At 52.3% G+C, this 15,434-nt stretch overlaps 1 protein-coding gene across 1 annotated transcript in view; it reads left to right on the top strand.

Moving 5' to 3' along the window:
• LOC144752226 (sestrin-3-like) overlaps nucleotides 1-15,434 on the top strand; it is a 174,450-nt gene that overhangs the window by 44,387 nt on the left and 114,629 nt on the right. The window contains exon 2 of the mRNA XM_078640205.1: nucleotides 11,100-11,303. Within this exon, the coding sequence (XP_078496331.1) occupies nucleotides 11,100-11,303 (204 nt within the window). The remainder of the gene's footprint in view (nucleotides 1-11,099; nucleotides 11,304-15,434) is intronic.

Here is a 15,434-nt window from a genome sequence, read left to right as displayed (position 1 = left end):
GACCGACTCAGGTACTAGTACCAATCCCTAGGTGCCCATTAGACATTGCCAGGGCTAAGGATACCTGCTCAGGTAGCTAAATCTCGAGTCCCAGTTAGTCAATCACCCTGGGTAATGGAGCAGCTCATCCTGTGAGACCCCAGAGCAGCAGCCACAAGAATGAGGATTCATACCGTGAAACCCCGGAGCAGCAGCCGCTAGGATGAGGATTTATCCAGTGAGGCCCCAGAGGAGCAGCCGTTAGAGTGAGGAGTCATCCAGCGAGATGCCAGAGTAGCAGCTGCTAGAATAAGGATTAATCCAGTGAGGCTCCGGAGCAGCAGCAGCTAGAATGAGGATTAATCCAGTGAGACCCCGGAGCAGCAGCTGCTAGAATGAGGATTAATCCAGTGAGGCCCTGGAGCAGCAGCTGCTAGAATGAGGATTAATCCAGTGAGGCTCCGGAGCAGCAGCTGCTAGAATGAGGATTAATCCAGTGAGGCCCCGGAGCAGCAGCTGCTAGAATGAAGATTAATCCAGTGAGGACCCGGAGCAGCAGCTGCTAGAATGAGGATTAATCCAGTGAGGTTCCGGAGCAGGAGCTGCTAGAATGAGGATTAATCCAGTGAGGCCCCGGAGCAGCAGCTGCTAGAATGAGGATTAATCCAGTGAGGCCCTGGAGCAGCAACTGCTAGAATGAGGATTAATCCAGTGAGGCCACGGAGCAGCAGCTGCTAGAATGAGGATTAATCCAGTGAGACCCCGGAGCAGCAGCTGCTAGAATGAGGATTAATCCAGTGAGACCCCGGAGCAGCAACTGCTAGAATGAGGATTAATCCAGTGAGGCCCTGGAGCAGCAACTGCTAGAATGAGGATTAATCCAGTGAGGCCACGGAGCAGCAGCTGCTAGAATGAGGATTAATCCAGTGAGACCCCGGAGCAGCAGCTGCTAGAATGAGGATTAATCCAGTGAGACCCCGGAGCAGCAACTGCTAGAATGAGGATTAATCCAGTGAGGCCCCGGAGCAGCAGCGGATAGAATGAGGATTAGTCCAGTGAGGCCCTGGAGCAGCAGCTGCTGGATTGAGGATTAATCCAGTGAGGCTCTTGAGCAGCAGTTGCTAGAATGAGGATTAATCCAGTGAGGCTCTTGAGCAGCAGCTGCTAGAATGAGGATTAATCCAGTGAGGCCTGGAGCAGCAGCTGCTAGAATGAGGATTAATCCAATGAGGCCCTGGAGCAGCAGCTGCTAGAATAAGGATTAATCCAGTGACACCCCGGAGCAGCAGCTTCTAGAATGAGGATTAATCCAGTGAGGCCCCAGAGCAGCAGCTGCTAGAATGAGGATTAATCCAGTGAGGCCCCTGAGCAGCAGCTGCTAGAATGAAGATTAATCCAGTGAGGACCCGGAGCAGCAGCTGCTAGAATGAGGATTAATCCAGTGAGGTTCCGGAGCAGGAGCTGCTAGAATGAGGATTAATCCAGTGAGGCCCCGGAGCAGCAGCTGCTAGAATGAGGATTAATCCAGTGAGACCCCGGAGCAGCAACTGCTAGAATGAGGATTAATCCAGTGAGGCCCCGGAGCAGGAGCTGCTAGAATGAGGATTAATCCAGTGAGGCCCTGGAGCAGCAGCTGTTAGAATGAGGATTAATCCAGTGAGGCTCTTGAGCAGCAGTTGCTAGAATGAGGATTAATCCAGTGAGGCCCTGGAGCAGCAGCTGTTAGAATGAGGATTAATCCAGTGAGGCCCCGGAGCAGCAGCTGCTAGAATGAGGATTAATCCAGTGAGGCCCCGGAGCAGCAGCTGCTAGAATGAGGATTAATCCAGTGAGGCCCTGGAGCAGCAGCTGCTAGAATAAGGATTAATCCAGTGACACCCCGAAGCAGCAGCTTCTAGAATGAGGATTAATCCAGTGAGACCCCGGAGCAGCAACTGCTAGAATGAGGATTAATCCAGTGAGGCCCCGGAGCAGGAGCTGCTAGAATGAGGATTAATCCAGTGAGGCCCCGGAGCAGCAGCTTCTAGAATGAGGATTAATCCAGTGAGACCCCGGAGCAGCAACTGCTAGAATGAGGATTAATCCAGTGAGGCCCCGGAGAAGCAACTGCTAGAATAAGGATTAATCCAGTGACACCCCGGAGCAGCAGCTTCTAGAATGAGGATTAATTCAGTGAGGTTCCGGAGCAGGAGCTGCTAGAATGAGGATTAATCCAGTGAGGCCCCGGAGCAGCAGCTTCTAGAATGAGGATTAATCCAGTGAGACCCCGGAGCAGCAACTGCTAGAATGAGGATTAATCCAGTGAGGCCCCGGAGAAGCAACTGCTAGAATGAGGATTAATCCAGTGAGGCCCCGGAGAAGCAACTGCTAGAATGAGGATTAATCCAGTGAGGCCCCGGAGCAGCAACTGCTAGAATGAGGATTAATCCAGTGACTCCCTGGAGCTGCAGCTGCTAGAATGAGGATTCAACCAATCCATAATCAGGGCGTCCACCTCCAGCTGGAGAGGTGGGAACCAAGGTTGAACTCCAGACCTTGAGGTGGCAGAGAAGGGGAGTACACCACACTGTAGATCAACTTTCATGAATGGGACCTTTAGCGCCCCTATGTATCATATTTTAGGGAGGTGTAGAGGAAATGTATGACACCCAGCTCCTCTGCCTGAAAGTTGGTAAAAGAGGCTTCAGATGGTCATCAAGTGGAGCATGACCATGGCTGGAAGGCTTCTCTAGGCAGTGCAGAGGACTTCTGTGCCTGGCACTAGGTGGTGCAAGTCACCAGCATGTGAATCTGTGGGAGCTCAGGTGCACACCTGTTGTCGGTGAGTAACCTCAAACAACTGAAGACCATGGGAGACCATGGGACCGGTGGGAATTGAACCCTTTACTGGTCTCCGGGACAGATGCAGAGCCTTACTGAAGCACCCACATATGTCCACCAGGATTTGGGGAACCCAGACCCTTCGGCCAGGCTCTTGCTGCTTGCTCTAATGCCCCTCTGTGAGTGTGGTCGGGACATTGTTCTCACATTATCGCCCTTCTGCCTGTTCACTGGGGTGGACCGCAGGAGCGCCTTCTCTGGCTGGAGCCATAGCCCCTGCCGTTTAGAGAGGAGGACGTGAGCGCGCTGCCTGCCCTTTAAAGGGTAACTGCAACATGTAGGAGGCTGGCCTTTATGAAGTGTACCAATGTGGGGGTACACCATGCAAACCGTTCCTGTGACCCTTATTGGTTTACCAGGGCCTTCTTTAATCATCCCATGTGCTCTATTAGTGGTAGTGTGGTCGAGCAGCTTAGGCCTATCCGAGGGGAGTGTTGAGAATTTGTTGTACAAAGTCCATAATCGAGAAACGCACTCAAAAGGAAATCCGAGGCCAATTTTGAAAAACAACCTAGACTATTTATATAGTTTCAATACCAAGATCAGGTAAGTACTTTAGATGTTACCATTTTGTTTTTTACAGAGAAAACAGTAAAAATAGCAGAGCTGCCAGATTTGAGGCATGAGCCTTGAACGTGGTAATGTTATCCTATGGGAGGAAAAGACGTGTACTGCAAACATATACTTTCAAGCGGTTGTAAAAGGTGCCCTTTAGGATTTGAGGTGCGTGGGGCTCAAGGTCCAAAGTACCACCAGGAGTTCGGGTTTACCCGCCCTGGTGTGTTCGGATGCAGGTCGCAATAGTAGCCCCGAGCACGAACATGGTTACAATTTAAAGGTACCTGTCAAAGCAACAGAGGCCTCTGAGGGGGACTTAAGGACAAGTCAGACAGAACCCAAAGAGGGGGCTCAGCTCATAAGGGTCTCTGGAGCAAGGGGACGCAGTTGGTTTCCATGAACCCAGGCTGTGGGGCTCAAGTGCAGAAGTGTTTGGCCAGCTGGTCATTTGCGTTGGAGACTCACAGTTTCTGGGTGGGCCTGTCCGAGGGAACGACAACAGGACAGCAGGGCCACTCTCGGTGTAGGCCTTGTTGGTCCTGAAGTCCTTCGACGGCAGCTCTGCTGTGGCAGCGGTGGTATCCAGGCTGGGCACTCAGCAAGCCTAGGTTGAGGCAAAAACTCTGGTACCCAGGGTAGTGGTGCAGGGAGGCTCCAGGAGGGTCCAGTACCTCTTAACTCGCTGGAGAGATGGGGATGATCTCTGGAAACCACGATAACCTCCTTCTGGTAAGATGCTTCCTCAGTGGGCCCGATGGCCAGCAAAATGAAGAATCTGGTAAGTGCGGTCGGTGCCTGCAGATGCAGGGGGATGGCTCCTCCACCCCAAGGGAGATGCTCTGTGGTTGGCCAAGCGCTGATCGTCCTCCCCAGACTTAGGAGGATGTACAGCCTTTGGACGAGCAGGGTCAGTGCAATTGTTGAGGTTCCAGTAACAAGGCAGGATTTGGCGCCAAGTTTAGGGTGAGTCCTCAGTTCTCACTGTAACTGCTCTTCTTTGCATTCGGTTCCCAGGTAGACTAATCTGATTTCCTGGTGCCAGGGGGACCCCTAAATACTGAATCTAGTTTTTTTTGTAGGGGAGTGTAGGATAGTAGCCAATATGCTAGTTACCCCTAGGGTGACTACACACCCCCTGTATGACCTCTTCATGTGGATAGTGGGCATAATCATTATCCAGAGTTCCTAGTTTTACCACGTCCAAAATGGTGAAACCTTTTCTTGGCTGTTCACTTCAGGTGGCCCACCTTAGGGTTGTGCCTAGCCTGAAAGTGCAACACATGACTATCTAATTTCCTGCCTCCTCTGGTGCCAAATGGGCACAGAACAGGGAGTATCGTTCGCCAGGTCTGGGTGGTAGGAAGCCATTGTCTCAAAGGCGTCAGAGTCTTTGAAGCCTCTGGCCTTGATATGCTAAATTGCTAGCTATCCTGCTGGAGGAGATGTTACCAACTTTCTCTGGCACAGACATGGTTTCTGGCCTCTAAGAGTACAGGCTCTCACCCACAGGGGGGCAGAAACTTTTCTGTGGTGTCAGGCTGGACGATACCAGCCAGCCAACACATTAGAGGACTTGTAGGGTTTCAGGGAGCACCACTAAGGTCCCCTGTGGGTACACGTTGATATAAATCTGATACTGGCATCAGTATAGATATGTTGAGAAGAGGTGTTTTATACCAAGCATCATTATTTTCAGTGAAGCTATTATGTAGCTGGGTAACTTGTAACAACCAGTGCCCAGTACATATACTTAAGATGGCTTCCTGATCACTTTCAGTGCCCTAGTAATGGAACTAGGCATCACAGGGGCATACCTGGTGATGCAGATATGCACTCGCATGTATCATAATGCACCCTGCCTTAAGGCTCTAAGGCCTGCTGTAGGGGTGACTTACATGTAAGACATACAGTGTACTGGGCCTTGCACACAGGGAGAGTGCAATGTTTAATTTTCATAATGGCTTGCGCCATTTCTCGCATCCTGCTGTGGCATTCTTTATGTAGTTTTTGTAAGGTCCCTTTGGGTGGCATAATACATGCTGCAGGCCATAGGGTCCCTCTTTAGTACCCATGCCCTGGGTACCACAGGCACCATTTAACAGAGACTTACAAGGGTGCTAAAGTCCTTGCCAATTGGGTACAGTTGACCATGTTGCGGTTTTTAGGGAAAGACTACTGGCATTGGGGCTTGTTTAGCAGGGACCCAGAGCACATCCAGTCAAGAACATACATATCAGTCGGCAAAAAGTGGGGGTGACTATGTCAAAATGGGGCACTTACCTACACAATACTTCAGGTTTTTTTGTCTGATATTTTCATTGGCAACTCGCCCACCTCACACGGATTCAGCCCTAAACAAACACTCAGCGTGGGTTAAGTTTGTTAACTGTTATTAATGTTTGTACTCAGTAAAGCGATATGAAGGATAAAGGCTGGTTATGGTGGCACCAGTTCCATTTGGGGAGTGCACCTCCTGTTCTGAGAAGGCGCTCTTGCACTCTGTCCTCAGTAGCCCTCCAGGCTCGGACAGAGCTCCCCTGGGTGCCCATAGGGCATCGGGGGACACCGCTCTCCAGGCTCGGACGGAGCTCCCCTGGGTGCCCATAGGGCATCGGGGGACACAGCTCTCCTGGCTCGGACAGAGCTCTCCTGGGAGACCCCGGGGCATCGGAGGACACAGCTCTCCTGGCTCGGACAGAGCTCTCTTTGGTGCCCCCGGGGCATCGGTGGACACAGCTGTCCTGGCTCGGTCAGAGCTCTCCTTGGTGCCCATGGGGCATCAGGGAACACAGCTCTCCAGGCTTGGGTAGAGCGCCTCCGGTTCGAACAGAGCTCTCTGTGGTGCCCAGGGGGCATCAGGGGATACAGCTCTCCAGGCTCGGACAGAGCTCTCCTTTGTGCCCACTGGGCATCAGGGGACACAGCTCTCCAGGCTCGGACAGAGCTCTCCTTGGTGCCCCCGGGGCATCGGTGGACACAGCTGTCCTGGCTCGGTCATAGCTCTCCTTGGTGCCCATGGGGCATCAGGGGACACAGCTCTCCAGGCTTGGGTAGAGCGCCTCCGGTTCGAACAGAGCTCTCTGTGGTGCCCAGGGGGCATCAGGGGATACAGCTCTCCAGGCTCGGACAGAGCTCTCCTTTGTGCCCACTGGGCATCAGGGGACACAGCTCTCCAGGCTCGGACGGAGCTCTCCTTGGTGCCCACTGGGCATCAGGGGACACAGCTCTCCAGGCTCGGACAGAGCTCTCTTTGGTGCCCCCGGGGCATCGGTGGACACAGCTGTCCTGGCTCGGTCAGAGCTCTCCTTGGTGCCCACTGGGCATCAGGGGACACAGCTCTCCAGGCTCGGACAGAGCTCTCTTTGGTGCCCCCGGGGCATCGGTGGACACAGCTGTCCTGGCTCGGTCAGAGCTCTCCTTGGTGCCCACTGGGCATCAGGGGACACAGCTCTCCAGGCTCGGACAGAGCTCTCTTTGGTGCCCCCGGGGCATCGGTGGACACAGCTGTCCTGGCTCGGTCAGAGCTCTCCTTTGTGCCCACTGGGCATCAGGGGACACAGCTCTCCAGGCTCGGACAGAGCTCTCCTTGGTGCGCCCGGGGTATCGGGGGACACAGCTCTCCAGGCTAGGACAGAGCTCTCCTTGGTGCCCCCGGGGTATCGGTGGACACAGTTCTCCAGGCTCGGACAGAGCTCTCCTTGGTGCCCAGGGGCATCGGGGGACACAGCTCTCCAGGCTAGGACAGCGCTCTCCTTGGTGCCCAGGGGCATCGGGGGACACAGCTCTCCAGGCTCGGACAGAGCTCTCCTTGGTGCGCCCGGGGTATCTGGGTTGGACTGCTCTCCAGGCTCGGACAGAGCTCTCCTTTGTGCAGAGCGGTCCATGGTGCACAGGGGGCCTCGGGGACACAGCCCTCCAGGCTCGGACAGAGCTGTCGTTGGTGCCCAGGGGACACAGCTTTCCAGGCTTGGACAGACCTTTCCTTGGTACCCCCGGGGACACAGCTGTCCAGGCTCGGACAGAGCTCTCCTTAGTGCCAGGGGGCATCGGGGGACACTGCCCTCCAGGCTCAGACAGCGCTCTGCTTGGTGCCCAGGGGGTTTGGGGGACACATGTCTCCAGGCTCGGACAGAGCTCTCCTTGGTTGGCATCGGGGGACACTGCTCTCCAGGCTCGGACAGAGCTTTCCTTGGTGCCCAGGGGGCATCGGGGGACACCGCCCTCCAGGCTCGGACAGAGCTTTCCTTGGTGCCCAGGGGGCATCGGGGGACACAGCCTTCCAGGCTCAGACAGCGCTCTCCTTGGTGCCCCCGGGGTATCGGTGGACACAGCTCTCCAGGCTCGAACAGAGCTCTCCTTGGTGCCCCCGGGGCATCGGAGGACACAGCTCTCAGGCTCGGACAGAGCTCTCCTGGGTGACCCCGGGGCATTGGAGGACACAGCCCTCCAGGCTCGGACAGAGCTCTCCTGGGTGCCCAGGGGGAATCGGGGGACACAGCCCTCCAGGCTCAGACAGCGCTCTCCTTGGTGCCCCCGGGGTATCGGTGGACACAGCTCTCCAGGCTCGAACAGAGCTCTCCTTGGTGCCCAGGGGCATCGGGGGACGCAGCTCTCCAGGCTCGGACAGAGCTCTCCTTGGTGCCCAGGGGCATCGGGGGACACAGCTCTCCATGCTCGGACAGAGCTCTCCTGGGTGCCCAGGGGCATAGGGGGACACAGCCCTCCAGGCTCGGACAGAACTCTCCTTGGTGCCCAGGGGCATCGGGGGACACAGCTCTCCAGGCTCGGACAGAGCTCTCCTTGGTCCCCCAGGGGCATTGGGGGACACAGCTCTCCAGGCTCGGACAGAGCTCTCCTGGGTGACCCCGGGGCATCGGAGGACACAGCACTCCAGGCCTGGACAGAGCTCTCCTTGATGCCCCCGGGGCATCGGAGGACATAGCCCTCCAGGCCTTGACAGAGCTCTCCTTGGTGCCCCCGGGGCATCGGAGGACACAGCCCTCCAGGCCTGGACAGAGCTTTCCGTGGTGCCCCCGGGGTATCGGTGGATACAGCTCTCCAGGCCTGGACAGAGCTTTCCGTGGTGCCCCCGGGGTATCGGTGGATACAGCTCTCCCGGCTCGGACAGAGCTCTCCTTGGTGCCCAGGCGGCATCTGGGGACACAGCTCTCCAGGCCCGGACAGAGCTTTCCTTGGTTATGTTAATATCTATTTCTAGAGCGCGCGTACACCCGTAGGTTTCATGGCGCTGTTTGTACAAGACACTAGGCACAGTTCTAAGCGTAAGCCTGTTGGAAAAGCCACTTGGTGCCCAGGGGGCATCGGAGGACACCGCCCTCCAGGCTCGGACAGAGCTCTCCTTGGTGCCCAGGGGTCATCAGGGGACACGAGCTCTCCTTGGTGCCCACCCCTCTACATACCGCATGGGGCAGGGGTCCAACCCACGTCGGCTACTGGCTAACTTCACTGAGTGGTCGCATTCTGCCCTTCCACACAAAAAAGAGTTCCCTTAAGCGCCAGGGACTACTATGGCAACATGTGCTTCTGACAACCTATAAAAAAAAAAAAGAGTTCACCTTTTTTTCTTTTTTCTCCTTTCTTCTTTTTTTTTTGTTCGATGAGAGCCCGGGAACTTCCCCCAATATTAAAGTTTTGAAAAGACAAAACAGAGCAAGCGGTGATAAAGCCAAAAGGCTGAATCCAACAACAGATCTTTGGCTTTTCAAATGCTGTGTTTATCTTGGCACCCAATACTACTTTTTTTTTTTCTTTTTTTAAACAAATGTTAATGTGCAAACTTTTTTTATCAAGTATGAAATATCAACTGTATAGAACAGTAAACTAATTTCTGGATTCATATCAAATGTCTGGTATTTCAAATTGTTTAACTGAGAAGTTTTCTTCCACATGTATTAAACAATTGAACGAGCAATACAGTAGAGTCGGGAATGTGTAGATTTTTAGGTCGAGCATTCAAGACCACTTATATATACTTATATGTGTATGTACTTTCTGGGCTCAGGAGATCTGCTCTAGTACTTGTCTGCTTAGGGACTTTTTCTTCTGTTCAACCGCCTCTATTTAACTGTTTTGATAGAAAACGACCAGCAAAGGTCAGTAAAGTACTAGAATTGCTTTCTGCTTAGGGACTTTTTTTTCTGGCAACTGCCTCTATTTAACTTTCTTGATAGAAAACGGCCAGCAGAGGTCAGTAAAATGCCAGAATCACTTTAGCATTCTCTAGATTCCAGTCCATAGAAATTGTCTTCCATAAGCACCCGTAGACAATAAAAAAAAATTCAAATCTTGTATTTTCAGTGATATGACCACCGAAAGCCCTGATTTTATATTCAAAACCAAGCTTTGGACTATACCTTTCCCGCTGAAAGGCAATATTTCTCTCTGTGTTTCCATACCTGGGTTGTCACGCAGTTTGGTGCTTATTTTCCCTCCATGTTAAAAAACAGTAGATGCTATAATCACCCAGGCTAATGTGCTGCATAGCTAAATCCATATAAGTCCCAAAGGCGAGACCGATTGCTTTGCAAATGCTTGTTTTTGTTAGAGGATTTTAAAGAGTTTTTTTATTCCAACTTCCTGTTTAATTAGCACAGGGAAATCTTCGATTTTACTTGCGTCTCCTTGACCGGAGTAAATAATTATTTCTTTGTACAGTACTACGTAGCCGCAGTTCGCTGCTGACCAGCGATATGTTAAGAAGAAGCCAGCATTGTCTGGCCCGTCCCACATGCCGCCTTCTGTCCAGTCCTGCCCTGTCTTGCCCTCTGTATTAAGTTTGCTCTATTTTTAGCCTGTCCCCCGCTGCAGGCAAGTATTCTTGGTCCTGGGACCGCCCTCAGCACAGTTAGTGTCCACACATATCTTGGAAAGCTGTGCTAGTTAGAATGTGCTGAGCTGGTGCTTTCCAGCAGGGCCTAAGATTCCCTGGGCAGCAGGGTGCAGTCAGTAGGGTAAGACTGGCACGAGCTGGAGCTGTGCCGCCCCTCTCCCCAGGTGCCCCTGTCCTGTCCAAGTGCGCGACCCATGCTGGCTGCCAGCGTCAATGTCTGGTGAGAGCATTGCTCCCAGTCCAAATGTGTGTGACTCATTCTAAGCTTTTAGTTAAAAAAAAGGGAAAGCTGTTGGACTAACAGGGCACTGCTGGGGTCATACTGCATGTACAGGGCACTGCCCCTTCTACAACTACAGGGCTCTTGTACAACATGCTCACACGGCTGGTCCTATCACTGCATCAGGGCACTGCCATCGGTCCTGCTGTGCTTACCAGGCAGAGCTGGAGAAAGTGCCCACTGCTGGGTCCTGTAACACCAACCGAGCCCTTCTGGGCCCTACAGGACTTGCAGAGCACTGCAGGAAGAAGCCTACACTGCTGGGGTCTAGATGCACCTTCAGGGGCACTGTTGAAGGAAACGCACACTGCTGGGTTCTGTAAGTCACTGCTGGGGCCCGAAAGCACTTAACAGGGAACTGTTGGAAGATGCTTACACTTCTGAGTGCAGTTACACCAACAGAACCTCTCTGGGTTCCTTTTGCATTTAATAGGCAGTGCACATTTATTGGTTATGTAGATTCCGGTTTGTTATTTACTGTGGTGCTTCTTTATCGATGCATGGGACTGCTTCTCTAAGACGACTGTATATGTTGTTTTTCCTCCCTCCTAGGTAGTGAAAAAATCTAACAACGAGAACGAGCGCCCTCAGTACCTGTTGGTGAAGGCGTTGGCCAGCCGGGGAAGACTGGATGCCGTGACTCAACAGATGGGGTACCACCCCCAATACCTGGACAGCTTCCTGAAAATGCAGCACTACCTCCTTCACATGGATGGGCCACTCCCCTTCGACTGCAGGCACTACATTGCTATCATGGTAAATTTCCAGCATTCCCTGTGCTGTGCTCGGATAGAGTTTTTTCCATCTGTCTGTTTTGTGGAAGGAATTAAATAGTGGTGTAGCACCTGTGGCGTGAGAGCACTCCGTCTCCTCCTCTCTGACACTAGTTGGCACTGAAGCTCTTGCGAATCTGTGTATCGCCCCAGTCTCCTAACGCTGCCTCCACAATCACCAAAGCAAGAGTGCAAGCGGGGGACTCCACAGGGACAACAGTAGACTGCTTGCAAGAAGCGTGTAAGCGGGGAACTCCACGGGGACAACAGTAGACTGCTTGTAAGAAGCGCGCAAGCGGGGGACTCCACCGGGACAACAGTAGACTGCTTGTAAATAGCACGCAAGCGGGGGACTCCACAGGGACAACAGTAGACTGCTTGCAAGAAGCGCACAAGCGGGGGACTCCACGGGGACAGCAGTAGACTGCTTGCAAGAAGCGTGTAAGCGGGGAACTCCACAGGGACAACAGTAGACTGCTTGCAAGAAGCGCACAAGCGGGGGACTCCACGGGGACAGCAGTAGACTGCTTGTAAGAAGTGCGCAAGCGGGGGACTCTACGGGGACAACAGTAGACTGCTTGTAAATAGCACGCAAGCGGGGGACTCCACAGGGACAACAGTAGACTGCTTGCAAGAAGCGCGCGAGCGGGGGACTCCACAGGGACAACAGTAGATTGCTGGCAAGAAGCGCACAAGCGGGGGACTCCACGGGGACAGCAGTAGACTGCTTGAAAGAAGCGGGCAAGCGGGGGACAACAGTAGACTGCTTGAAACAAGCGCACAAGCGGGGGACTCCACGGGGACAGCAGTAGACTGCTTGAAAGAAGCGGGCAAGCGGGGGACAGCAGTAGACTGCTTGAAAGAAGCGGGCAAGCGGGGGACAACAGTAGACTGCTTGAAAGAAGCGCGCAAGTGGGGGACTCCACTGGGACAACAGTAGCCTGCTTGCAAGAACCGCGCAAGCGGAGGACAACAGTAGACTGCTTGCAAGAAGAGAGCAAGTAGGGGACTCCACAGGGACAACAGTAGGCTGCCTGCTGCTTGTACTTTTTTTTAATTTATGCTATACCTCTGTCTTGCCTGGGAGTTGTTAGCACATCTCCCCAGGAGGGCAGAAAGTAGAATGTAGGGGAAGCCCCATGTACATCAGTAAATGGGCACTGAAAACCTTGGGCAACTAGAGTGGTAACTTCTAAAGTTGCACTTTACCCACCGGTGACATTAAATTCAGTTTAACCATTAAATCAGATTTAATACACTGATTCTTTTAATGCCAAATAATGCCAACCTTAGTAGTCCCATTCAGACATTCAGAAGTTAGCATGGCTGCTGTGCCAGCCAGCAACTCTGTACTTGCCAATGGAGCTACAAGCATTTCCAAGGAGAAAACAACAATTTAGGCTTACTGCTGAAACATGTGAAAGTACGTTCCACTTTTTAACACATGCACCCCTCCCTTCGGGCTCATTAGGCCTACCCTAGAGGTGACTTACATATATTTAAAAAAGGGAGGTTTAGGCACTGCCGTTACCTTAAATGGCAAATTCGAGCTAGCAGTCTAGAACTGCCCTTCCGGTCTGCAGTGGTAGACTGGGAGCCATTTATTTATTTATTTTTATTTTGAAAGTTTTATATAGCGCGGACAAGATCCTTGCGGATATCAGAGCGCTTTACAAGGAGGAGTACCTGGGGACGCATAGTCAGACAGATAAATCAATAGGTCACATAGTATAAATGGTACAAATAGGTGGCTACAAGCCAACCTATGTACAAAATAGTACAAATAAATGGCACACGTAAATGGCTACAAAGTTAAACATGTGGGAATCAGACAGTTAATAAAAATGATTAAGGTTGAGTGAGAGAGTTCGACGGAAGGATGGAGGACCCGTTGGGCGGGGAGGTGTAGTTGTGTGAGGTGTTGCAGGGGCGACGAGGGGGACGAGGGTATTTGCTGCGTCTGGATTTACCTTGTCCTAATCAGGGTGGAACAACAAGTGCTGCAGTCCCTGGAGGAAACACTTTAACTTACAGGCCATGGATACCCGGTACCACATACTAGGAGCTTACAAGTGAGTTAGGCTATGCCAATCGGGGACAAGCCAATTCATATGCACCATTTTAAGGGTTAGCCCACATGCACGCTGTCCTGTTTAGCAGGGCTCAGGGCATTTCCGAGCCATTACACTAGTAGCTAGAAGAAAAACAATGGGGGCAAAAGGGTGGGCTTTTATTTTCATACAGGGAGGGAACCATGGCAAAGGAAGGGTTGGAGATGGCTCTCGCCAAGGAGCCCCAGCTCTCTAGCACTAATTCCCCAATATTTCCCCTCCCTTAAATATTTCAACACCTTTTGAGGAGATTAGTCATTTTTCACCCTCGCTGTCTGGAAATCGCCTCTAATCAGTGTGTTAGCAGAGGTCCAGCAGGGTTACTGCTTAAAACTCCACACCACCCCATCCAACATACCGTCACGCCATCACATTCTCAGCCAAGGCCACCATACTTTCTTGAAGGAATAGGTCACAGGGCTCTTCTGAAAGGGTGTAATAAAGCCAGTGCCCTCGTATCAGTGGGGCCAGGACGCTTACTCAGTATTTGCCCATTCTAAAAACTGCTCCTTCTAGTCCTTATTAGACTGTTCAATCGATCGATTTATCTTGTCAGAGCATTTTCACATGACAAGTCTTCAAGATGTCATATCACTCCTCCATTCGGGAGACAGCATGGCCACGTTGGATCTCAAGAACACTTACTTTCAAATTCCTATCCACCCTGCTCATCATAAATACCTTCGGTTTGTGGTATCATCTCAGTTCTACCCTTTGGGGCTCACTATGGGCCCGATGTAGGTAGGCCGTTACCGATCGGTAACGGCCGAAAATACCGAATCTGGGCCCTTACCGATCGGTATACTGGCATCGAGATGTAGGGCACAAAAAAAAGTACAAATGGGAGCGAAAACCGAATCGGAATGATTACCGAATGTAAAAGAATGCGATACGTACATACCGAAAATCGGATACAGTACGAATCGGTAACACACCGAATCGGATGCAAACACCGAATCGGTGCATGTACCGATTCGGTAGTGACACCGAATCGGACATAAGCCGAATCGGTGCATGTACCGATTCGGTAGTGACACCGATTCGGACATAAGCCGAATCGGTGCATGTACCGATTCGGTAGTGACACCGAATCGGACATAAGCCGAATCGGTGCATGTACCGATTCGGTAGAGACACCGAATCGGACAGAAGGCAAATCGGAGAACCTACCAATTCGGTAGATTCACCGATCGGGAAAATCCCCGCTTCGGACAGATGGGGAGATGTAGGGAGACACAGAAACACCGATTTTGGCTCAAAATCGGTAGAATCCACTCGGCAATTACCATGGATTACGATCAGGTGGTAACCAACTCCAACCCATAAAAACAGCCCCAAAATGCATTGCAACTTGCAGGATGGCAGCTTTTTATGTCATAGCGAGGCGGCTACGGCTACAGCAGCAAGGAGAGAGGGAATGGCAAAGAGAGGAGCAGGTATACAGACAACGTATCACCCTGGTCATGCTGACAGATGCAGAGATCCTACAGCGGTACAGGCTGGACTCAGAGACCATCACAGACCTCATTAGGGACCTCCAACCCCTGTTGCAGCACCCCACCCCAAGGGCACACGCAATCCCTGTGCAGGTGCAGGTGCTATGCTGCCTACACCTGCTGGCGTCTGGCAGCTACCAAAGTGTAGTCGCTGTGGCAGGAGGGGTGACCCAGAGCAGCCTGTCAAGGTTCTTCCACAAGTTCCTTGATGCCATGATCCAGAGGATGGCCCACTACATTTCCTTCCCTGCAACCCAGGCAGAACTTGTACAGACCAAAGCAGACTTTTACCAGATGGCAAGATTCCCCCACATCATTGGCTGCATAGACGGCACACACATTCCGATTTGCCCACCATCTGACACAGAATACATCTACCGCAATCGGAAGTCCACTCACACCATCAACGTACAGGTGATCTGCAATGCGAAATGCATCATCACAGACCTGGTAGCAAAATTTCCGGGTAGTACCCACGACTCCTACATTTTCCAACAGAGCGGCATC

The sequence above is a fragment of the Lissotriton helveticus genome, chromosome 4_2, assembly GCF_964261635.1.
Source record: "Lissotriton helveticus chromosome 4_2, aLisHel1.1, whole genome shotgun sequence".
Classification (NCBI taxonomy): Eukaryota; Metazoa; Chordata; class Amphibia; order Caudata; family Salamandridae; genus Lissotriton; species Lissotriton helveticus.
Note: the sequence above shows the minus strand (reverse complement) of the source record. Positions and strands in the feature narration are given on the sequence as shown.